The 26887-nt window shown below is 40.4% G+C and overlaps 1 protein-coding gene across 1 annotated transcript in view; it reads left to right on the top strand.

The window, feature by feature from the left end:
• Window positions 1-26887, top strand: part of cntn4 (contactin 4) — a 214013-nt gene that overhangs the window by 142593 nt on the left and 44533 nt on the right. Inside the window, exons 10-11 of the mRNA XM_049573046.1 lie at window positions 7140-7269; window positions 8904-9054. Of these exons, the coding sequence (XP_049429003.1) occupies window positions 7140-7269; window positions 8904-9054 (281 nt within the window). The remainder of the gene's footprint in view (window positions 1-7139; window positions 7270-8903; window positions 9055-26887) is intronic.

Raw genomic sequence — 26887 nt, 5'->3', positions numbered from 1 at the left:
AAATATGTCTAAATGAAAACATTCAAAACTAGAAAAATGTACACAGTAGAGAGCAGATCTCTGCCAGGCCGCATTTGTCTACATCGTGGCAGCTCGAGCTGATCACAGCCATAGTTCTTGTATTTTCAGCAAATGTGCAGCAGGTCATTTCAGAAGATACAATATAATTATGAGGATGAATGTATTTTTGTTAACTTAAACCCAGCCACAAATCTGTTGTTCATGTTGTTCTTAACTGGACTTTAAACAGTATCAACTTTATCTGCAGGCTACAGCACAACAAAGTGAGAAATATCAACAATCTACACAATTAATTGGCCTAAGTTGCCTTTGGCTCTGAAATGCACCAGTTAGATAAACTTGCCTTACCTTGTCCAAAACTGACATTAAAAGAAACCATTAAACAGCCCACTGTCTTACTAATGGTAGAAGAAGAAATATAACAGAAAATAACAAAATCTGCATGTCTGCAAAATCAGGCAGGCAAAACACATACCTTTTGAAAAGTTCCCGCAATAGTACGAGGCTATGAGGTGGATGGATTAAAACCGGGTTGCAGCCATAGCAGCCGGAAGGTGGGCCCAGCTTTGCCTGGTGGAATTGTCCCTCCTGGCTCCCTTACATTCAACATGGCAGCAAAGATAACAAAAACAGTGACGTATTAATCTGGTATCGTGCTAAACTTTGGTGGATCATAACATATCGGGTATGGAATTATTGTGCAGATGCTCTGGTTCAAAATGAGATCAGACTTTTCTATGGATGTCAGTTGTTAAGAAAACGAAGGCCAAAATGTGACCTGCAACAGACAGTAAGGCTTATTGTTTTTAGCCAAGATGATCTCCGGAAAACTTACTGCCCCTAGCAGCCTTTTACAAGGAGTGAGGAGCCAGCAGACCTTAAAAAACAGTCAACAAAACAGGTTTTTTAACATAATGAATCACCACAACCATGAGAAATCCTTGAGCATATAGGCCTAGTCATTAATGTGCTCACAAAATATTAGGCTGATTGGTCCAGTAGTTTGTGCTGTTCGCTGCAGACAGGCAGATACACACATAGCCAAATGCATGAGTCCCTCCAGGTTTATGTCCGCTGGAGATAATATTCTCAAAAATAGGGGAACCTACTAACGCACCTCACCACTCGGCCATCTGGATTTAAAGCAATGAATTTGTGATTAAAGGTTACAATGGCTGTGTTGATTTTTTCGCAGCAGATTTTCCCTTAACATAAATATAATAAATGGATATATTCAGAATGCATGGGTGAATGGATTAATCAGTGAAGGTGTTTCATTGTTTGAAATGCCACCATTAACCACAGAGGCTTAATGAGTGGAAGAGGGAAAGGTCAATGATGGAAGGAGCAGTGGGGAGAGGATGCACCATTTGTTGTTATTTATTACAGTGAATCAATTGAGACCTTTCCGATTGTATAGTTCACTGGAACGTATTTCTGCTGACAGCTTTATAAGTTTGAGCAACAGAATATAGAGTGATCGATTCGTAAAAATAATAACGTTATGGGCCATATCTGTTGTTGGGAAAAATTGACTATACAGCAGAGTCGACTTCTAGGGAGTCATGATATATATAGCTGAGTATATGTGCATTCAATTATTCAATGTCAGTCATTTAAAATATTTAAGAACTCCAACTATTTCTAGTGTTTCACTCTAATAATAGTACCTCTCAGACTGGTTCCACAATCACTGGGCTCTTTGTTGGACTGCCGGTTGACATGTTGCTAGGTTGTTCCAGTATGACTATTTCAGATGCACCCCTAACACAATAATAGACTCCTTGTTCTACAGGTGAAGCTTTGTATTACTGGCCTTCGTCAAAAAAAGAAATGGTTCATTGGAATGCTTATTTTCTTATGGCTGTTTTCATCTCAAGGACTTCACTCTCTGCTGCTTTATTGACAATGGCTGCAGGATTAAGTGGATGTGCAATTAAAGGGAAACTCCAGTGTGAAACAGGATTAGGTCCATTTAAAGGAGTGTGGGACCACCACACAGCTGGCTTAAAGTAGAGTACTTGAACTGAGGTTATTCCTGTTAGGACTGTAATGTTAAAGCTCTTGGATTTCAAGGATGGATTATCAGTGCTGTAAAGTACATTTACTCAATCAGTGTAGTCTTGAAGCTCCTTGTACTTTACCTGAATATTTCCATTTTATGCTAAAACTCTAAAAACAAAACAAAACAAAGTTTAGCTTTTTTTTGTCCATTACACTCAATCTCAAGAGAGTAAATATTCTTACATTAATTTTCCTTAATAAACAGAAAAATACAACAATACAACCTCTAAACTCAAATTTCTTTATTTCACCAAATTAGGACTAGCTTAATTGCCTTGTTAACTTGTTGTAAAACATAATTCAGATTAGACAGGAACAACATAAAAGTTGCCAAAATTTGGTTGAAATAAACCCTTAATTCACAGTTAGATTTGAAAATAAGCCATTTTTTGTCTCTCTCTTCCATTGCTGACCGACTGCTTACAGTCCTGTTGTGTTATCCCCACTTCTTGCAGTCATGCCATCTTTTGTGGCTCAACTGTCTGTTTCACCAGCAGAGACTGACCTCTTGTGGCGCGTGCTGTGCACCACAATACATCACCTCAATTCAGCATCTCAGTATTAGTTTAATAAAAAGATAAATGCCTGTATTTTTGATGGCATAGACATGCACACACTGGTCAATATAAAGCAAGTTATCGTCTGCAATGACACAGGATTCACATACTGTACAAGTGGTAAATACAACGACCAACTATGTTTCGATTTTGTGTTTAGTTAGCAACAATAAAACACAAATCAATTCAATATAAAACCAAACATAAATGCACACTGTCCATATCCAACTGCACATATTCCCAGTGTGGAATCTCAATCATATGTATCATTTGTAACAAAGGGCATATTTTAAAAGGCACAGAAGAGTTCTGCTTTTTGTTGTTAAAGCGATAGTTCAGGGTTTTGGACATGAAGTTGTGTGAAACACTGACCATCTGTAGCTCTGATGTGATGGTGTCACTACTGTCAATGAGCCTCCTGCTCTGAGAAATCGCCCGTAGCTTACCGGAGAAAAAGTAGTTCTGAAGATGTACGGGGGACACAACCAAAAGGTTTTAAGCTACAAAAAAGTATGCATGTGTTTTGTTAGACTATTTCAATAATTTTAAAACATCCCCGCATTACGTCAGACCTTGCTATCAATTGGGACTATTTTCTGGCCAGTATCACTCCACCGTGCAGGCCCACAAGACAGCACAGCTACAGAAATCAATAAGACAGTTCATCACCACACCGTGCAGGTGCGCAGGATAGCAACGGCTAACGAAAACTTCATCGGCTGTTTCCAACAGAGAACCAGTAGGCTATTAGTAGTGAGGAAAAGATGTACTAGCCCTATATATACCTACTACAGCGTGAACACCGGCTCAGGCTCATGACACACCCTCGTCAGCTGCTGTAGGTAAACAGAGGAATACCAAAATGGTACGAACAGCTGTGGGAATAAAAACATCGCTGGCTCCCAATTCCATCGGTTTCCTGTTACAGATGTAACCCGTAGGCAACTTTGGCTTGTGTCAGTTGGGATGAACCTCGCTACCAAGCCAGCGAGGGTGAAGCAACTGCGCGTATGTCAAGCTCACTTCAGCTGCCCACAGATCCCGACGGACAGAGAAAACGCAATTTCCGCACTGCTGTGCCCAAAGAGAGATATATTACCTAATACCAGTCTATATAACGATGTCTATAACTGATTGTCTGTACAACAAAATGTTTGATTGAACTAATAGCCTGTTGTGTTGTGGAGAGTACATTATACGCGGCCTCGTTTTACCGTAGGAATTTAGTTTATTATATTAAGCTAACTGCTAAATCCATGACATGAGTAATCAATCACATAGAAATGTGAATTCATATGTGATTACGACCAGTCTCTGCTTTGTTCTGGTGGTGGGTTCGCCAAAGTTGCCTACGGGTTACATCTGTAACAGGAAACCGATGGAATTGGGAGCCGTCAATGTTTTTATTCCCACAGCTGTTCGCACCATTTTGGTATTCCTCTGTTTACCTACAGCAGCTGACGAGGGTGTGTCATGAGCCTGAGCCGGTGTTCACGCTGTAGTAGTAGGTATATATAGGGCTAGTACATCTTTTCCTCACTAATAATAGCCTACTGGCTCTCTGTTGGAAACAGCCGATGAAGTTTTCGTTAGCTGTTGCTATCCTGCGCACCTGCACGGCGTGGTGATGAACTGTCTTATTGATTTCTGTTGGCGTGCTGTCTTGCGGGCCTGCAAGGCGGAGTGATACTGGCCAGAAAATAGTCCCAATTGATAGCACTTTAATGTTGTAGAATACAGAATCTAAGTGTGCATGCCATCATGCTATTTTTTTTGCTTGCATTCACAATTAATGAGGATGAAAAGCATCGCCTTTCTCTTGAATTTTTTTACACCTAATGATGTGCAACTGCTACATTTCTCGTTGTAACGTCCACATTTTTTTAATTAATATACAAATGACAGATGGAAATCACAAGAATAAATAGTAATATTACAAACAAAAGTTTATTTTATGAAATATTGTTGGTTTAGAAAATGTGATTCACAAGGAAGACATTTTAGCCACTGCCTACGCTGTCTACCATGGTGGCATGTCACTGACTGTACTACCGTAATACCACCCAAACCTAATCCGCCACAGTTCAGAGACCAATGTTGTACTGTAACTCCGCCAAATGTAGTTTTTATATCTTTAGTCAGTAGTTACTCAGATTCAGACTAATAATACTAAATATATTCAACAAATAAATCATGATGCATTATTATTGAGAAAGATAAAACTTTATCGATCCCTTGGTGATATTCACAAGCCCCCCCAGCAATTTATATATATTAAAAATAAGCTCCACCTTTCCCAGCTGTAACATTAAAGTGATGAACACATTAATGCAACAATAATCATAATTCAATAATATGATATACATTACACCTTAAGGGGCCATTTTGTATAATTACTTGTTTACTTTTGCACTTGAAGTGTATATTTATTTTCAGTTTTCAAGTACAAGTTTTGATGCAGGACTTTTACTTTTATTCACACTGTGGTATTGCAACTTTTAGGTAAAGATCTGAGTACCTCTTTCACCACTGTGAGTGATGTATTTTTTCCTGCTCCCCCTGTTAATTTAAGCTCAAGTGGAGCAAACAGGCTGAGCTTAGAGCTTTTTGTTCCCGCTACTGCAGAGCCACTGTTGAGCTTAGTTCATGTCTACTAGCAGTTCTTTGTTATTCAGGCATGTACAGAAGGTTAATCAAATATCTGTGAATAGGATTTCATTCACAGTGAGCACTGATAATCTTCTTGTAGTCAAAATATCCTTTTTATGCTTCATGACATTAAATTTAACATTAAAATCAATTTCACATTGCTTATTTGCTGCCTTTTCTTTCTTTTACATCACAACAATGATTATTTTCCACCTTTTCTGGATATCCACAGTAGTTGATTGATATTGGGTAGTCCAATTACAGATGCTTTATAGAGTGTTTGTTACATTTCAAGAGGTTTTTAGTTGAGAGTCAACAATTTGCAGGTGAAGTCTGTTGGTGTAGATGTGGCAATTCACTATATTTTCTCAGAATAATTTGGTTTAGGTTGAACTGAACTCAGTCTATGCAACATAGGTGAAGTCATGTTCATTAATTGTCACACTTACTCCAAAACAGTTGAATCTCAACTATGTGGTTGAAAAACAACCAATACTCTATAAACTATCTGTCGACAAACTATCCAAATGAAGTGTTACCTGATATTGTTATGACAATATAAATTGTAGCTTGTTTAAATGTTACAGCTGTAAAATATGCGTAATTATAACGAAGGCTTCTAGTAATTAGTGACTTTGAGAAACATAACTGTAGACAGCAATCAAACCCAAGAAGCTCAGCATAAAACCATAAAAGTCATTCCTTCCATCCATCCATTCTTAAACATGTTTTTGCAGTTTAATTTCAAACGAATCAACCCAGTGTTGTTGGCAAATGACATTGCCAATCATTTTCCTTCAGCATAAGGCGTACAGATGGTCCCCCCAGGTCCCTGCATGAGAAACTGCTGATTTGAGAGGAACGTCATGCTTAATTAATAGCAGCCGTAAACGGGAGTGCTTTCCATGCACAGACTGATATACGCCACCATTTGCCTCCTTTGCCAGCAGGGATATTCGCCCCTGCACATCCAGAGCCGCAGAGCGTTATGGAAATTCAGGCACAACCTGCTCAAACACAGGATTAGTTTGTGATCTTTCAGTGAGGACAGTCTCCCTTTTCATGTGACAGTACCTTAATCCCCTGCGACTGGAGTTCAGGCCGCTCAGACACCCCTATGGAAATGGGCTGTAATGACATTACGGGTGAGCCCGAGGAAACACAGGAGATGAAGGGGCACGAGGAGGCAGAGCCTGACACGGCTGCATAGAGATGTATGAAAACTGCTCAAGGATTTAATGCTGTAGCGAAGGACTTGAGTGAGAACCCGAGTTCACAGAGATAAACTTATATTGGGGATTAAATGTCCAACAGATGCACTGATCCAACCGAGTTTTTAGTTCATCGGGCCCAGCCTTTCTATAAATAGATCTTAATTTGATGGCTCAGTGACGAGCACGATTTCTCCCGCAGGCGGCCAAAAAACGATAGTCCAAACAGATGAAGAGGAGGTACAGCTTGACCATGTACACAGCACTTAGTATGTATAGGGCATACCTATCAGAAAAGCAATTTTCACAATGCATTATACCTCAGATGTTACAATATTCCTTCCTCTCTTATCCCCTCCTCCTGCTGAAGGGGAAACAGGCCCTGTGGTGCAGTCGGAGATATAAATAGGGCATGGTTTTATTTCACTCTCATAAACATGCAGATTGATTAGGGTCATTTTCTGCTAGCCTGCCTTCATCCACCCAAGCCTTTCCCTCCATTAGTGATGAAAACCTAGATTTATTGCCACGTCTGTCACTTCCAGACCATAATTCACTGGCCCACTGGCTGGCTGTTTTTATGTAGATGAGGAGTGGGAATAAGGCATATTAAAGGCATGTGTCTCTATGTCCATAGGAACGCATACAGGTTGCCAACGGAGCATTGTCAATCAGTCGTCTGACCCTGTCCGACACAGGAATGTACCAGTGCGTGGCTGGGAATAAGCACGGCGAGGTCTACTCCAATGCGGAGCTCCGAGTAATAGGTAAGGCATTGGCTTGGTGTGTGCAGATAGTGGGTGTGTGCATGGAGAGGTGTGTGCAAGCATACACTGGTTCATATTTGTCCTCAAGTTTGCTCCGTCTTCTTCCTCTTTCAATGCCACCGCATGACCTGTGGCCTCTCTCTTATTGGCCACTAATTGAAAAGCATTAATTATAAGATGAATGCATCCAGGTTGACAGTGATGTATGCCAGAGCTGCTCTGTTCGCCAGTCTTGCCCATCTGCCCTGTCAAGCCTGTCACTCTCCACTCTGGGCTAGCAGCAGCTCTCATTCACTATTCATCCTCCAGCATGTCTCATCCGGACCATGTTGCTGATAGGCTCAACACAGCTACTGGTCAAGTTCAAGGTGGAGATTGAAAAAAAGGATGTCAGGGACAGTATCAGACAGTTGCACACCTTTTGAAAAGGGCATATATTTTTGAAGTGGTTTATAGGCAGGGAGAGTTTAATGTGGGAATGATGAGTTGGTAAAAAGCTAAAGAACATGACATTTCTGTCTCTGCTGAGAATAATAATAAAGTTGAATCGATCTCTTTAACTCCCCTTTTCCCCTTCTGGGGTTCAGTAAAGTACTCTATGTATTTATTAATGACTACAGACTATAGTGCTGACCTAACATTAGTCGCTGTAGAAAGTTATGTTATTTCTGGGTGGCATGTAGACAAAGGAACATTAGTCTTGATCTTTTCTGGCAAATGATAAGTCATGTCATCTTAAAAATATGTCAGCAACCAACCTATCTGTCCTTTATCACATCTCTTTAACATTACTGTAGAGATATGGAGAAAGCAAGCCTGGCAGACATTGTTGATCTGACATCAAGCTTACTCCTCTTGATGTGGCTATAAATAAGCTAGCTAACATTAGCTAGCATTTTGCTAACACTAACCCGCTTAAGATGCAACAATATATGATGTAATGTGTCCGTAACGATTGTGACAGTCCCCCTGACACATCTGTTCACGGTCTTCAAAATGTATCTTTCTATTCAACATATAGGAGCCTAGCAGACAGCATTTCGAATTATAACAGGAAGTGAATTTGCATTTTCTAGGATGGCAAAGGAATGACCCATCCTACTCTCCCTATGATTGGCTAGTACTCGTTGGCTTTGTTGGTTGATTGGTTAAGTTTTGGCAAGAGGAGTAAAATTGGTTAGGTTCAGGTAAGAGTGTCAGGGTAAGCCAATCAGAGGCAGAGTAAGGCAATGTAAGGTGGGCCATTCCTTCACTATCCTAGGAAATGCAAATTCACTAACAGGAAAGGGGAAAGTTGACCAAGCTTTTGTCTGTTCCAAGCGTACTCTACTGTTATTGGAGCACAGAGTGAAAAGTGGATGGCCTTAGGAAGGTCTAATTCTTGCCATTACTATTTACCTTTTTTATGACCAATTATTCAGATTTTCAAGAATGTACAAAAATCTAGGGTCTTTGAATTATCCATGTCAATAATAAAATGTATTTTATGAGGTCACTTTTATAAAATGGTGAAAAATTGTGAAAATTTTCAAAGATTAATTATAAATCTCATAGATATTCAGAGATAATTGGTTGAAAAAGAGATGTGAAGCTTTTTTACAACCACTCTTATTAATATGTTGCTCTCGTCTCAGCTGTTGCCCCAGATTTCTCCCACAACCAGCTGAAGAGCCAGACGCTGGTGAAGGTTGGAGGAGATGTGCTCATTGAGTGCAAGCCCAAGATGTCCCCTTGGGGTGTAATCTCCTGGCGGAAGGGCAACGAACCACTCCGGGAAAGTAACAGGTAACAAAACAATTAGATATTTTGTTCTGCCTTTACTCCACTATAGGCCTGATCCATCTTTGCATGCACTCTCATCACTTTAAGCAAGGTACTGTATGGATTCCTGGTGGCTGTGTTCATGTGTATTAATACAGACACATCTTATGCTAAACAACAATCTCTCCTTCCAGAGACACCATCTTGTCCACATTTAAATACATAACACACAATTTAGGTCATCTGCAATATGATGATGCCCCCAGCTGGTTGCAATATTGGACGAGAGTCACATATGATGTGAAAAAACTCAACAATTATGCTTTGCATTTTTGCTGCCACATTTATTTAAATCCTCCCTTGACTGAGCATTATACATACATTATAAAGGGAAGGTACACTTAGCTAAAAATGATTATCTGGAGTGAAATATTGTGTGTACTATTACAAGATATAATGCAAAATTCTATATAATAGTATTGATGGCAAACGCCCCAACCTATTTTCAATTTATCTGTTAAGACACACAGCATTTTGTGGGAAAAAATACAGCCCTCCTTTATTGGGCCAGTCTGGCAACTCTGCAGTGACACCAAGACTAAATAAAATAGGACTCCGCCAAAAACAAAGCTGTTTTTTTCTGGCAAAAAATGTTGAACCTGGTTTTGCTGCAATGCATTGTCTGTACCAAAGCATTCCCTCTGCCTTCTTTTTAATGCAGGGTTGCTCTTGGTCAAAAACAGTAGTGTAGTCAGAAATATGCTATGGGATATAATGTGTGCAAGATCCAAAGTGATCTCTAGATCAAGCATAAAAGTTTTTATCCTCTGCATGGGCAATAGCTGTGGCTGGAGGCATTTTTTTCGGGTTGTCCAACATACATCCGTATGACTATACATTCCTGCGTCCCATTTTCCATTTTTCCAATTTGGCACAAATGTCCCCTTAGCTTTAACCATGAACTGATTAGATTTTGGTGGTCATAGGTAAAAGGTCATTGTGGCATTTCTTTTAATTTGGCACAAACGTCCAATTGGACTCAGCAATGAACTGATAAGAATTTGGTGGTCAAAGGTTGAGGTTCAAGGTCACTGTGACGTCACAAAACATTTTTTTGGCCATGAAGAATTCATGCGCTAATTCTGACAAAACCTCACACAACTGTCTGACATGATATAATGATGATAAAAGGTCAAAGGTCAGCTTCACTGTGACATCATAATGTTCTGCAAAAACACTTTTCTGGCCTTAACTCAACATCATTTCTCAGGAACAATCTTGGGTGCCTACCTTGAAACTGTGCTGATTGCATAGATCGTCTGTGCTGCCAGATCTCATAAAAACATAATTGAGAGTACTTGCTTACTCTATATTAAATTAATTGCTACTGGAAGGCAACTGGTTTTGTCTACTGTCACTTAGCAACAAATGATAGTTACAAGAAATAAGGTAACGGAGGCAACCTTCAACATTATCTCTTCATTTAATGCTGCAATGATTTCCCTAATATCATTATAGCACAACTGCAACATAAAAGCAATGTCAAACCAAGAGTTGTGGTAAATGCAGTGGTCTTCTCACTAAACATCTGCAACATTATCTGCAACTACATCACATCAGATTCTCCAATAGCAAGGGTAACCACACAACTAAGTGTTTTTTTAGGCTAAGCCTATAAGCTATCTGTGCATGTTATGATATGGCAAAAACAAACTGACAGAATACCACTTACATAGAGTAAGTAAGCATCATGTATCTAACAAAATTGGTAATGTGTAGCTTCATTTATATGGTATGATTACATTCACAGTCCCTCAGCCATGAAAACAACAGGCAGCACCAGCAGGTCCCATCTCGAAAAAACTGCTGCTACTATCAAAAAGTACAATTTATACAAAAAGCACATAGTTAGACTGAGGCCTACGTGTGTCAGCAGACTATATGAGCAATGTAAGCTAGTGGGGTACAATGCAATAATTTCATCATAATCCACAGTGTCTATTCGCTCCTTTTCAAAAAAAAAAAAAAAAAAAAATTCAACTGTTGAGTCAGCCTGCGATCATAACGTAAGTTGCCCTGTTGCTTGTTTTGATCCTGTTAACAGTGGAAACAAGCGCTCAGCTGTGCAGCTTGTTATCGGAGCAGTGATGTTAATGAGTGCCTGTAGTAAACAGTTCATGTTTGGAAAAATGTCTTTGGGACAGGAATCGAGGACCTCGATTAGTGAGGGATGAGAATGGCTTCCTTCTCTTTTTAACTGCTGTGCAAGTCAGTTCAGAGCCTTCAACTGAGAGTCCATAATGCACACGTGGCGACCACACTTCAACATTCGCTGTGACCGTTCACACTGATCACTAGAGCATCACAGCCTATGACAGGCTGTCAATCACTAATAGGTTAATAAGAGAGGCTGCGGTGGGGCATCTGTCAGCAAATCAGCGCCAGCAACACGGCATGGTGTTTAAATACATAGGAACAACAGCATGGTCTGGCCCACCCCCACTGCCAGCTCAGAGGGTCCAACATGGATAGATAGGTGATCCATGGGTGTGACAGATACCACAAAAAGTCTTTTTGTCCATTAGAGTTTACTAAGATTTTTATGGTGTAGGATTGTCCGTCCTATTCTTATAAGCGTGATATGTCAAGCATGCCTTTAGGGATTAAATGATGAACTGATTTTTGTGATCATAGGTCAAAGGTCACTTTTACCTTGCATCTGGCTCGTTCTCATGAATGCAATATCTCAATACCTTGGGGGAATTTCTTCAAATTTGGCACAAATGTCCATTTTGACTCACCAATGAACTGATAACAATTTGCTGGTTGAAGATTAAAGGTCAACGTCACTGTGACCTCACAACATAATTCAAGAATTCATATGCTATTTATGACAGAACTTTACCCAAATGTCTAACAGGATAAAATGATAAAGTAATGACATTTTATATCTAAAAGGTCAACTTCACTGTGACATCATAATGTTCTGTAAAAAACACTTTTCTGGCCATTATTCAGCGTCATAACTCAGGAACAGAAGGGTAGACATTTGGCCAGATACTGAATTAGTGACTCTAATCCTGGGTGCCCACCTTGACACTGTGCTGATTGTATAGATCTTCTATGCTGACAGGTTAAAGATGTGTGTGAAGCATTCATGTTTTCACAGACATGGATGTAAACTATAACTGCAATCTGACAGGTTTGCAGAGACATAAAATCACAAGGCAGTAATTCCAGTTTAAATGTGCAGCTAACTCATACATTTTTTTTATGATTGTGCTGGATGTGCCAGCTATAGATTTAGATGGCACAGGCACATTTGGGCACACTTGTGACTATGTGGGTGGTCTGAAAGTTGGCTTGCTCTGCTGCAAAGTAGTTTTGCACAAGGGATCATTGCCTCGTTGCTCTGTCAAAATTGTCCCATATAGTTGGGTGCCTCGGTGGCCCAGTGGTTTATGATGCTATCTCTATAATAGCACCTTCCCAGTAGTTGAGTCCTGCTGAGGACCTTTCCTTTTCATTCACTTCTCTACTGTAGCTTTTCAAAAAAATTAACGGGGTGAAAATGCCCTGAATACTCCCTTATAGGGATGAATTGACTTCTGTACTTTTGTAACATATTCAATTTTTAATGCAATGCGAGGTTTTCATGATCATTTATTTCTCAGTCAGAGAACTAAGAATGTTTAGAAATTCAAAAGTATTGAAACAAGGTTCCACCGAAGCCTCTAGTCACTGTAGCATATTTTATTGCTGTATGTCCATGGAGGGGTTTTGATGCAGTCCTTAGATGTGGTAAAAAACGGCTAAGAGCAAAAGCAGCGTGAAGCCTAAATGAGTAATGGTTTATGGGGTTTGCCGTTTTTTATCTCCAGCTCTTTAGTGGTGGTCAAACAGACCGGCTGCTGAGTAAATTCAAAGTGCTAATCAAGTACTTTTCACCTCAGCAGGCCTCCAGAAATCAAATTATTCAACTTCTGACCCCAAGTTTCTGCAGAACAGAGGGCGATCTCAGTGCCCTGCCACATTTGACCCCCCGATATGTGCTGTACACTACATGTGATAACTTTTGCCAGTGTTTGTGTGTGTCTGTCTAAATGAAGTGTGAAGTCTGGCCCAGTAGCCTCACTGCAGACAGGGGTCATCCATTGGGTGTCACCAGTCTAGCATGACTCGGCTGTGACAGCAGGGCTGTGTGCACAGTGTCTTGCCAGGCTTTGCATATATACAAAGCAGTGTTGTTGCTTGTCAAACAAAGTGGTGCGGAATTTGCATAGTGGTTTCGCTGCTGGTGCCCTTCACTCGCCCTGTGCCACTTCCATCACACATTTCAACCTCTCAGCACCTGGACCATTTTGATTCTGCTGCTTTGAATTCATAGCTGGGATTGATTTCACATTTGTCTTTGGTGTGACACGAATTGACGTCGTCTTGAAGTGATAAATGAAATGGCAGTGTCTGTCCCAAATGTTAAATAGATGCCTTGTGACGCTTTGTTTTCCTGAAATTCTACCACTGCATGTACTTGTCCTTCAGAACTCTCACTTATTCCTATCTATAAATCACATAATGACCAACTGCTGTGATAAATAATTAATGATTTAAGATTTAAATCGTTAAAGAGTAATTAATTAATAATTACCCTCAAACAATTAAAATGAGGGAATTCTTTTTCTTTTAAGCTGTAAAACGGATTTATTGCGGCCATTTCCTTGAGTTCTTGAGAATCATGATAATGGACAATTAGTAAATTCTTTAACTCCGTCTTAACTCAGTCTGTTTGATGCTCAGAAGTATGTTTTAATACTTTTACTCGTACTTAATAAATGATATTTGGCTCAGACCACCTGTGCCGCTGCTTCAGAATGAAGAAGAAAGAGGCACAGATTTGAAATTAAAATTCCACACTCCCAGCTGTATTACATTAAAAGCAAATGTTTTGCCATGATGCTGGACCGTATTGCCAGCTTGGAAGTGGAGTAACTATTTACAGAGCTTGAAAACACATGCCAGAGCTTTTAAATGTGCCGATTACAGATCCCCCTTACTCTCTTTCCTATTATCTCCCGTCTCTCTCATCTGTGACACACACACACACACACACCCCTGTGTTGTACGCCTCATAATAAAAATGTTCAGCATCTGTTGTGGTAATCGTTAGAACAGTTGTCTTTTAAACGGCTCCCCAATAATTGCTGTCCTGCCTGTAGGTCGACTACAGTATTCCGCCTTATTCTCCTGCTGGTTGTTTTGAAAACCAAGAGGCTTTAGTGAAAGCAGGCTGCTGATGCAAATGATGGAACAAACATCCTGGTTTCACACATCAACTGTGTGATAAGCACCAGTATTATATTTCTTGCTTGTTAATTGCATTTATTTCCCTGTAAGCCTTGATAAAAAAGAATCGTGTTTGTAGGCATGTGTAGTCTGTAGTCTGCGTGCATGTCTGAGCAAGTCTGTTTAGTTATGCACCTGTACAGAAAGGTGTGAAATCATAGAGGGAAGCTGTGAACCCCTTTTGTTGAAGATTAATTGCCTTAATTGCGTTAGCACTCCACAGTGGCTTCGGCGGAAAGGGAACTAGTGTCGCCAGCTGGGTAATCCATCTTCATAGCAGCAGCCCCCTTTTTTTCTGCAGAGGACCAGCAGAGGGGAGGGGGTGTCTTATCTACCCCAGACAACCCTGCAGGGACGAGGTTTAGATGACATCAGCTGGAACAAAGCAGCTGAGAGCGCAGAGCAGGAGCTAGGTCTTGCTGATGAGTGTGTAAGTGGGCCGTGTCAGCCGTGGAGAGCGGCCCTAAAAAACACGGCATTTCAATATGTCACTAGCAGGAAGAAATCAAGTTTGTTAGGCTGCTCACACCAGACACACTCAATCAAGTGTCCACTTGTGAGCCGCCACAGGATGTGCTGACGTCCTGATGTTCCTCCCTCATGCATTAAACGGCATCTTTTAAAGACCTTGAGTATTTATCTCTATCGGCTTTGGCAGTCATGCAAATATTTGCGCTGGATCTTTCAGTCCTTTGAAGGAGGTGTTTACCCCTGGAGGGAGGCATTAGAGGGCTTTGGGTGTGGCTGGGACAAATCCCCTACTTTTGTTTTCAGGCGCTAAACCACACAGCAGATACATGTTGCCTTGTGTGCTTTGGTGCACATTAAGAAAAAGAAGAGGGTATAATAATTTAGTTTAAAATATAGTTTATTAATACATAATTGTTATGCTCTTTAGCATTCATACGCAGTTCCCCACCTCTGGGGAGCTGAGGGGACAGTGAGAAATTCAGCATGCCCCAGGTATCCATGGCGATTCTATTTAGTAAGCGCAGTCCAAAAGGTCATACATCTAAAATAGGTTTGAGATATGGCAATGTGATGCAAATGCTTTATGCTAAAATTTTTATTGTACTGTATTTCTAGGTTATGCATCATACCTCTCAAAAAAGGGTATTTATACTGGGGGGAAAATATGAACCCTGCTGGTGGCTATATTTCCTGGGGAAGCAGAATTTGGTCCTTTATGTGTATTGTAATTGCTGAGGGGAGATGATACTCCAAGAACAAAATGCACCTGGCAAACTGCTGCCCAGTCAAAATGTCAGTTGGGCTCCCATTGTGTCTGTTAGTGCCCACCACAGATGACATACCATATATCAAAAACTCTGTTTTATGCATTGATCTATTTATTTCAAATCCCGATTTACTCCAGTTAATTAACAGTTATTGCTAAAAAGCAGTTTAATGACATTTATGAAAAGATTTCTCATTCAATAAATCATTAACCTTCTCTGAGCTCTGGACAGAGCCAACTAATGATGATAGCATTCGTGACATTCAAAAACTCAATTTAGGAGTCCAGGATTCCACAAGTTATATTATCTTTTACAGGGTTTTTTTTCCTGGTTCAAAGTGAGGCGGCGGTAGTAACATCCTGATCATGTGCACACACATGCATTAGTAAAATGCCTTCAAATTGCTCAAACACTATTTTTTTTTTAATTATTATTAAACTGTGGCCAAGTCATTACAGGAATAATCATTGTCTATAATGTGAACTCCTGGACATTAAATATTCATCTGCAATGTGTAGTGTATTTGGCCATCATGATCTCAGATGTATAGTAATGAACATTTATCATGTTTTAGCGATGTCTGTTTGAACTTTTGTATTCCATAAAGTGGGGTAAGTGTAATATTAGTTGCCGTACAGGACAGCAGTCAAGCACACATGCAGAGGTGCACTAAGTGGAGTTCACAAATGCCGAGTTTGATAGCCATTTGCAATGGCATTTATGAACTCCAGCTGGTGATATTAAGCTATATTAAAACACTGAACAGCAGAGAAGATTAGTTTTGTTTTTGTTTGTGATTCTTTTGCTGTGGTGGCAAAGACGTAACCAGCGGAAACTCTGTGACTGGGGCCTGGTTCCCACTTTGCTGTGAACCAAAGCAGATTGCTCTTTTCTTCTTCTGCAGTTTGGTCAGGATGACTTTTGTCAAAGAAAACTTTATTTCCATTGCAGTATTATATTTTTGGTCATTGCCTGTGCAGAAAGCATAAGAGAGAGAGAGAGTACACCTCTCTGCCCTTTCACACACCTATGTGGAAAGCCTAAGGTGGAGGGAGCACACTGCTCTGCCCTTCCATGTGCCTACATGGAATGCCCAAGGAGGAGAGAGCACACCTCTCCACCCTTCCATGTGCCCATGTGGAAAGGCGTAAGGCAGAGAGAGCACACCTATCTGCCCTTTCACATGCAAACAAGGGAAGCCTGAGGCAGAGATAGCAAACCTCCCTGCCCTTCCATGCACCTACAAAGAAAGCCTAAGGCAGGGAGAGCAGCAGCAAAGACCCCCCGGGAACAGAACAGAGCAGCATCAATGTCAAACAGAAATGACATTGATAAATCAGACACAACATGAAAAGGAGGAGCTGGGGTGGTCGCGGTTTGCAGAGGAAACAGCAACAGACAGCAGGCTATAGCAGTTTAAATAGGACCCTGAATGACATTTGCCAGCTGGTTGTCTAGAAAGGAATCATGTGATCTATCAGCTGACTGCTTTCCATCACTCAGCTGATCCATCAGTTGATTGGACTGCTTGAGATCAGCTGATGTAGCTAGGATGTGAGCTGAGCTTGACATCGTGTCGTGCCTGAACTAAAGCTATGCTTGATATTTGGCAGCGCTTTTCCTGGTGCACTGTGCAGATTACAATACTGTGCCACCACATCAGCTTAATGCTGCAATTACAGTTACAAATGAGAGAAATCGACCAAGTGTAACGCTTGTTAGAAAATAGAGTTTTTCATGATGACACCTGTCAGAGAGAGGCGGGGCAATATTTGATTGAGGCGACGGCCTTGTAGTTCTTAATGCAGGTAAAAACCATGTTTTAAGTGTCAATAAAAAAATTGAAAGTTTGCCTAAACTAATTGTATTGATGATACACTGACGTGTCTGCGAAACAGTCTGCTTTGATGATGTGTAGGACCTAAAATGGTGCTGATGGTTCTTTACAGGTACTATAATGGCGCCGCTATTTATTCTGCAGATATGAGCTGAGGATCTTCAATGTGTGTTTTTTATGTCTTTTAGTGGGTGTTTTTTTAAGAAGCTGAGAATACTTTTATGTTTCAAACATTCTCTATTCCTCATATGATTTCAAGCCAGAAACTTCTATTAGCTACTGCAGCACGCCTATTGAAATGGTGAACTGTGTGGAATGGTATGCCAGTGTAAGCTGTAGCAGTCAATTTGCACTTGGGAGTGTAACCATTTGAGTGACATCTTTGAACAAGGTGAGTACAGGAAGCATGTTGCCAAGGTAACATCTGTTCAAAGTTTTATCAGCTCTTTTTTTTTTATCCCATATTAGTGGTTTCAAACAGCTCAAGATGTCCCAGGGCACATAGGAAGAAACATAAATGAAGGTTGCTACCAGAAGGAGGGGGAAGCTAGGAACTTAAATTAATGTCTCCCAGATATCAGCAATGTAAAAATTCATATATCACGGCTTGTCTTAGTAAAGCTGTCAGAACCATCTCTGTGGTGAGTGTGAATGCAAGTACTTTTTTGGGAAGTTGATTCAAAGCTATTGAAATTCACAATTCTGAAACTGCTAAAGTGTTTCCTCTTCACTTCTATCTGGTAAGGGACTGCTCATTATTTATGAGAGGGAGGGGATGAGGCATGTCAAATATTTTTTTTAAGTAGGGAATGTTTTTTATTTTGGCTAACAACTCGAAATGGTTGTAATTTTTATTTATTTTAAATATGACCTGAACCCCAAAACTCCTGGTGGATTTGAAAGGCATGCTCTCAAGAAACTGAAAAACTAAAATTAGCGTCAGATTTTCAAATCATACATGACAGTCCTTGAACAAATCATGCAAGACTAACACTTGGTCAGAAAACATTACCAAATCTAAGCATATAATAGTGATAGGCTATTTATTAAAATCACTTCATTCTACATCTAATTTAAAATTTTGTCAAAAAAAGTTTGCACTAATCAGATACTGTGAAATATATATGAAATTCCCACATGCATGAGAAGTCATGCATGTAAGATGCATGCATGTGTTTTTATTATCCCTCCCGAAGCTATAAATATTTTTCCTTGAGCCTCCCTCCGCCATAAATTAGTTATTAGTTTTTTAAAATTTAAAAATATATGAAATATATAAAATATATGAAAAATACAAATTTGTATGTCGCTCCCCTAAACCAAAATTAAAAACACAAGAACCTCCCCAGTGCTTGCTTCCCCCTTTTTGCATCACTTCCTCATAAATAACAAACAGTCCCTAACTTTATCTTTTAAACATCAGAGGGTAAGTTTTTTAAAATCTAAGGGATGGTCAAGATGGCAAAATAATAAAAAAAAGATCCCACTCCAGCCACCCCCACTCCTCTGACAGGTAAAGAACAGTCCCCAGTGGTATATAATTCTTGCTGCAGATGGAGATAAAAAAATTAACAATTACACCTGAAGATTCTATAGTTATATACTTTTACAGTAACACAAGTTTCACCTCCTTTTACTAAGTGGATCAGCTTAGTTCTTGATGCATTTAGAACCTTGTGTAAATATAAATGCACACTGTTGCCAAGAAATCTCAGAGCAACCATTGTCTTTCATGGCCTGCTTGGCCAGTGACCAAAACAAGCCTTTATTGGTTGGTTTGGTTGTGAAGTGATGACAGAAACACTAATCTTGTCAGAAAACACTATCTCTCTTCAGTAGTTAAAAGTGTCTAAATCAACATTGCCTCATTCATCAGTGCATTCATGATGGGTCAGTACAAACAAGCTGCGTCTTCATCACACATTACAAGTAAATCACTGCTTATTCAGACAATCGGTCAAGACAGCCGTGGGTTACAGAAAGCTACAGTAAGCTGGCTTAAGACTAGAAATATTTACACCACTGGCTTCTGGCCAGATGGCAGGAATTTTTGGCATCACAGGCCAGAATGGTTGCTGTGGTTAGGACAGGATGTGTCAAAAAAGTCCTCTGCAAAATATTTTGTGTTTTGAGTTTTGTGGTTATACAGTCAATAGAGTACAATGTGTGTAGGATAAGTTTAAAAGTTAAAGTCAAGCCAAAAATATGTTGTAGCCCTTCCGCCTCAAACATCAATACACATTTTTTCCACTTTTCAAAAAAACTGCACATAGCAATTGCTGTGAACTAAGAGCAACTTGCAGAAGACTTAGGGAGCGCTCAAATAACATGGCACCAGCAACAACGTTGGTTGTAAGCTGATTAAAGGAGCTGTATGCCACATTGGGAGTGAATGAATTTGGACTGCCTTCACACGACTCTCAATATGGAGGTGGCTAAGCTTACGGCAAGCAGCTAATGGTGCTAACAGTGTGAGCAGTGCTAACACTGGCAACAGTGCTGACAAAGCTGTCAATATTAGTATCATGTTTTGGTGACAACTCCGCCTTGTCACAATGGGTAGGAAACCTCTCTGAACTTCCGTGTGCAAAAATGAGGAGAGCCTGAGGCAGAGAGAGCAAACCTGCCTGCCCTTCCATGTACGCCTTAGATAGGGAGAGCAGCACCAAAGAATGCTACATGTAAACCGAAAAAGAATGTTTGCAAGTCTTACAGGTTCGTGAGAACTGCAGGTAGCTCTAATGTTTATTGCTGTGTGCCACTTTGCTCAGCTTCTGGTCGATACAACAGTGATTTCAGCTTCCACCGCTTCCAAAAAACATCAGCCTTCATGCGCTGTGGATGCACATAATTAGGAGGACGGGGTTATACCCATTAGTTCGGTGCTTCCAAACACCAGCCCATGTCTTGTTGGTGTCATTATTCCAGTTGAACATCGATGGGACAGAGTTTGTGGCTCATACTTGTTTACTCTTAGCATTAGTGATGGTTTTGTTATGCACAAAATGACAGCTGCAAACCTCAGTGTGTTGGGATAACCATATCCTCCCGATTTTGTGCATCCACAGGGCATGAAGGCTGTTTTTTGGGTTTTGTTTTTTTTTTTTTTTGGAATGCGGGGAAGCTGAAATCGCTGTTATATCGACTAGAAGCTGAGCAAAGTGGCATACACCAGTGGTTATTAGAGCCACCCACAGTTCTCAGAAACTTGTAAAACTCTGGAAGATTGTAAATTTGTTAATGAACATGCAGCATTTGTTTGTTTGTTTGTGTTGAGCAGCTCTGACTGAGACATGAAGGAGAGCAAAAAATAGTATGCCAACCACTGGTGAAACAGAATGTGCGTTACAGAGCCTATTAAATAATTCACCCTTCACTAAGTCCCACCCCTCAAGTGTAGACTGACCAATCATAGCGTAACATCACGAAGTTCTAACCAGGGTCTGACAATAATACAACTTGCTTAATAGACTCTCTTGTAGGTATTTGAGATTTTTTTTTATAGTTTTTCCAGTATTTAAAAATCTGTGAGATGAAGAAATCCAGTCAAAAGATTTAATAAAACAACCATCATTCTCATGTCCAAATTACACTTAAATTTGTCGTAAAGGAGACACCATTAAATCTCAAAGTGGCCACCTTCAATAGCTTGATATACTAATGGCCTAAGTCTTCACACTTTACTTTGTAAAATCAACTGCCGTCAGGAAATTGGCCAAATGTCAGCCCTTGCTTCCACCCATATATCTTTTTTATCGCCTGTCACAAGTTGAGCTCAGATGTACTTTGAGGCCTCTTTAATTCTGTTTTTTCCTTTGCCAAAGTATTGACACACATATTGAAGTGCGAATGTACCGCATGAATCAGTGAGCATGAGAAATTACTACTAGAGGATGTTCTCTGACTCATTTCGTGCTCGGAGCTGTTCTGAAATCATCTGCTAGGTGTGTAGCTTTAAGTGGTGTCTGTTAATGTCGGAGCTGTAGATGCGAGCTTACGACTTAAGACTTTTTCGAGTGGCTCACTGAGTTAAACTGAGAAGACACAAGAGGGCATCTGTATGTGGCCTGGATGTTGATTAGTCCATTAGTCTGTAGAGAGAGCAACACTTGCTATAGCCAGATTTCTATCTGTAGTCATGACTCACGGGTACACTGTCCCTCTTGCATATTGTATGTCCCTCCTACATTGGCAGAGCAAATAAGCATGGCTGTCACGTAAATGAAGAGATGTCTCGCAGAGTGATCTCCATTTATAGGCCCATCTGCTCTGCCAGACGCACTCCAGAAAGAATCAGTGTCAGGAGAACACCAAAACTGTGGAAGAGACACAGCAGCCAACTTTGCATTAATTTACTTATCGCATATCTTCTTATCGTTCCATGATGCCTTTGTTCTGTTTCAAGGAGATTTTAATAAGAGGCTCATCAAATGTCTCAGGGCTTAATTTTTATGAGGACTTGGAATTAATAAGCGTTGTATGGAAACAGGTGTATTAATAAAGGTGGTGATTAAATGATCCATGCAAACGGACAGCCCAGCACTGCTATTTCAGTCTCCTCGTTCTTAGGCTGCATGATGTTATTCTTATTAAAAACACTGTTTATCATGTTTAAATGTCACTTCACATTTTTTCTCATCAGATCTCTAATTCCCTCATTTGCCCCTAATTGAACATCTGCTTGTGAAATGGAGTTCTGACTCTCTGTGGAGGTTAGCAATGTGAGTGAGCAGTGCCAAGCCTGAATACTGAAAGCTTATGCGCCCAGAAGGACTTATTTCATTACCTTGCCTTGAGGAAAGGTTTACTACCTGACAAGGCTGCCGCGGACAGCTGACTGGCGCTTTTCATTTTGTCTTTGCCTACGCCTCTCCAACCTGGCTGTAGCTTAAAAAGCCATGTGAAAGAGTGCGGTCCCCCTTTGCCTGAGAATGGGAGCAAACGGAGGATTAGTGCTTTGCTGATCCTGGCAGCTGCAGACAAACATCCGACACTGTTCAGTGCTTGCACACACACACACACACACACACACACACACACACACACACATCCGCATAGCAGATTACTGTAAATGTTTTATTTATCCAAACATGTCTCAGAGTTAGGGCTGCTCAGGAGGTGGAAATAATCTTATAGGTTGTTTGAAACCTCAGTGGGCACAGCTATTTTCTTTAGGAAGGAAGGTCAGGGTAAATGGCTTGCTTGATTACTAATCAAAGTAAGAATAGAACGTGTTAATAGAAAATCCTTCCCTTTTTCAAATCCATTCATAATGTTGGCATTCATGATTTTGGAAGGTCAGCAGGGGAAGCTTACCTGGAAGGCTATAGGCAAATATAACTAATTTAAACATGAAGGACAATGGCTTCATGCTAACAACCCGACCCAGATGACTTAATGTGGCCTGATTATCCTCCGCCTTGTTTTGTTCTTTTTTTCATGCCGTGTGTCCAACCCTTGACATTGGCTGCTCAAGTTAGTACACTGTGGTTGAATATGAATCACAAGTTTAATGTATTTGTGGCACCATGTGTGGGACATGCTGTGATCACTGCTGTCTAACAATGGGATGGATCATAGGCAGTTACCTGTATTAGAGACATGGGGTTTTGTGGGCTATACAAGAGGAAATTGCAGTCAGACATTCTCATCCATAATCATAAAAGTGGTGTTCCTTTGTAAAAAATTATCTTGTTGAGCAAATCATAAAAGTATCACAAACAGCTTTTTATCTGCAGTAGTTCGAAATCCACCAACCAGGGCAATGATCTATTTGTCCAACTCCAATCTCTCAACTGACCCACAAACAGCAGTCGAATCATAGCTTAGCAACTAAGCAACGACCTGTCAGCCTTTGGTTTTCTCCACATGCTGAAGCAGTACATATGGGGAGTGTGGACTCTGCTGTCTCTGTGTGTTGCCTACCCAAATGTACTCTTGGTCTTTGATGGATTAGGAGAAGTTTACAATCAACAATCCCGGCCCACCTTGTTATCCCAGAATGACAAAAGGACAAAATAACAGTTTACTCTTACAGGTTTCCTCATTCAACGTATAGCCTAATATGTGGACTACCTACTTTAACACTGCTATACAGAAATAATTCTTAATTTTCATGTCTTGGATCACCATTGAGGATGCTGACTTTTTTTTTTTTTTAAATTTTTTAGCACAATATCATGAAGCTATCAAGTGCAAATTGAAGACCCTTTCAGTCATCATGAAACCAGAGAGTCATGGAGCTAACATGGCTTAATTAGCAAGCTGGCTACAACTGATAAAATCTGCAAAAGAATTTTGCCTGACGAACAAAGGCTACGTCCAACCATTGCTACATTTTAGGCCTTGCATCCACGCTACTCTGGCATTTTGGAACCCCTTACTACTTCTGAAAAAACTGCTGACCCAGTTGTAATTTCAAAACTTTGGGTTGTGTTTTAGTCTGGACGGGGGAGTATCTTGAAGGCCTACCGCTCTGATATGTCACAGTACTCTAATATGTCGCAGCACTAGATTTGTAGTCCTAAGTGCTATTTCGTAGGCAAGTGGATTTGCTTGAGTTTCTTGAAGAAGTTTCATCTCTCATCCAAGTTCTGACTGGTGCGGAGTTGCAGGCTTTAAACCCTGTGTGGGTGTGAACCCTTGCAGAGTTGTTGAGGTCACATGTGAGCTCTGAATTTCAGAGTCTATAAGGTCACATGTTTGTCACTGACCCACCTGGCCATCAGGTATGTTGTTAGGGTTAGATGGTTGGATGATTAGATGGTTTAACAATGGTTAAACAAAGGAGGAGGAGGAAGCCTCTTGGATGAGAGGTGAAACGTCTACAAGAAGCTCAAACAAGTTGAGTTGCCTACGATATAGCACTTGGGATTACCATAACCTTAGTGACTGAGAATTCTTATCAACATACTAGCTTTGTAATGACTCCCAGTCTGTTTTCTGCCACCTTGACTGCCTTATACTCATGTGTTACTTTCAGTAACAGTGCCATCTCGGTCTAAGCAAAGAAATCCCTGGTCTTACTTTTTGCCATTTTTGTTATTTTTTCTGTAACTAAGCATCGAACTGCAAAGTAGACAATCTGCTTCCTGTTTACACCCAGCACAGCCATCCCTGGTGTTTGTGGGCAGTCAGCTTATATGCGTTTTCAGGCGTGTTGATATAGACATAGATTATTTCTGAAATGGTGCTAAAATGTTTGTATGTACAAAGATAGAAATGTTGTGTGTATTACACTTTTCTTCAAATGAGCTAAAGGGATGTATGTGCACTGATCAACCTGGTAATTTTTTCAGAAAAGCTTAACAATGGGTGTCTGACTCAGCCACTGTTCACTATCTGATGTATGACTACACTTCCACCCTGCCTTGACATGCACAGTAAGAGGAAGAGAGAAATAGCGAGGAGGAATGGAGGGCAGAGCAGGCTTTGTGATAATTACAGCTAAATTTAACATGCCTCTGATGCCTCTTTGACTTCTTGTCAGGGTGATCGATGTTGAAGGACACTTCCCTGATGCACACACTGTCCATCGGCCTTTGCTTGTCACTCATGATCACAAGCATTCATTGAATTTGTTGTTGTATTTAGAGACCATCAAAATGATTAGTAGATCAATTTACCTTCCAGCCATTATGGTCGTGCCTCCCACATCCCACTGCATCACTCACAGAGTATATCCTTTAAATCATTAAGACTTCAGAGCATGTAGTGCCATAAATTTTTTATCATCTATCAGTCCAACTGCACATTTGCTATATTAGCAGTTTTTCCTTTACTGGGGAAAGGAGGGGGGTGGTGTAAAGCACGTCTCTGCAAAGAATCTGGTGCTGTTTGACTAAACTCAAATAAATCTCAGACCAGAGATAAAGTGAATTCTGAGATATTTGCTAAGATTAGGTCAGAACCCTCTTTACCCGTCTGCATCCCATGTACTGCTCGCTGGGATTATTTTTATCTGGAAGACTGTGGCTGATACCATTTTTCAAAGTGAGAATCCGCCAACGCAGCATGAGTAATCCATCTTGGTTCCTCTGACAATTTCCTGTGGAACATGTGTGTGCTCTTTATTCCTGAAGGGATACCTCAGCACACGAGAAGAGATGAATATCTCTGGAAGGGGAATAAACCAGGAGAGCAATTTGTGATTAAAGGAATCCTGTGGAAGTACACACACAATCCTCTCTGCGGACCAGGCCGATAGACTCCCTCTCCTCGCAATGCAATTACCAACACAATCACATCGTGTTCCACAGGCGAGAATTAAGACGTTCTAAATCAGCCTGCTTCATTAAGACACCTTCCTATAAAAAATGCATACTTTCACACATTTATTCTCAGAAGGTTCATTTGCACTGAGGTCCTTTGACAGTAGGTTTTGTGAGTGCATGTATGTGTGTGTGTGTGTGTGTGTGTGTGTGTGTGTGTGTGTGTTTGAGAGATAGTTTGTGACAAAAAGAGAGTCCTTTTGTTGTTATTGTTTTCTTATAGGCACTGATAACAAGTTAACAATATTTTCATGCCTGGGGACATTATGTGATCCTGAGCACGTTTTCCCTTTATTGTTGAAGTGAGACCAAATACCAAAATGTGTTGAACATTTAATTTCATTTATCTCAGTATTATGAAAATTGAGGCTTAACTTTTCTTGTTATTTAGAAAATAAATCTAGCAACGCATTCTGAAGTGCAACATCCAATATTCATATGGTTTTACAAACTGTACCTTTGGACTGTCAGTATTATAATACAGTGCACAAGTGTACAATTCCTACTGTATCTATCAAAAATGTAATACCAAAAAGAAGGAAAAGCAAAATCCATCCTAGCTGTTGAGGCTATGGGGAAAAACTCACCATTTCCCTGCTTACATTATAATGATACACACTGGAGTAGTAGCGGTAGCGTTCATTTCATGGAGTAAGAGATTAATACTTGCGTCGCAGTCCAGCACCCCTGTCCCCTGGCTGTGTTTTTATAAAGCAACAATATTGCCAAAGAAGCTTTAATGCTAGCTGGTGCCCTGGAGACAATTGTCAATACACAGTGAACCAAAAGGAAAGTCATTTCAAGTATTGCCTTCAACTTACTCCACTGTTAATGTAGCCCAATAGAGAAAACAGCATTGCTTCCAGTTGCAGAGCTTTATTGAGACTTGGAGAATAAGTGCTTATTTTGTGTCAGTCATTCTTATGCATTTGCTGTGTCTTAAAGCAAAAGCTCCCTGCAACAGTGGTCGCAGAGGCACTTGTTATATTGTTGTTGGGCTTTGATTGACACCTCCAAAAGATCCCTGTCACAAATCCTTTCTACTTGATTGATGGTAATTGTCTGCAAGGTACAGTGCTTTTGCAGCTGAAAGACTGGAAGGGTAAACCGTAATCGAGCTGCCTAATAACTTCTTACACCCAGGGAGTGATTTGTGCTCCTTTTTCAGC

The sequence above is a fragment of the Epinephelus fuscoguttatus genome, linkage group LG1 (assembly GCF_011397635.1).
Source record: "Epinephelus fuscoguttatus linkage group LG1, E.fuscoguttatus.final_Chr_v1".
NCBI lineage: Eukaryota > Metazoa > Chordata > Actinopteri > Perciformes > Serranidae > Epinephelus > Epinephelus fuscoguttatus.
Note: the sequence above shows the minus strand (reverse complement) of the source record. Positions and strands in the feature narration are given on the sequence as shown.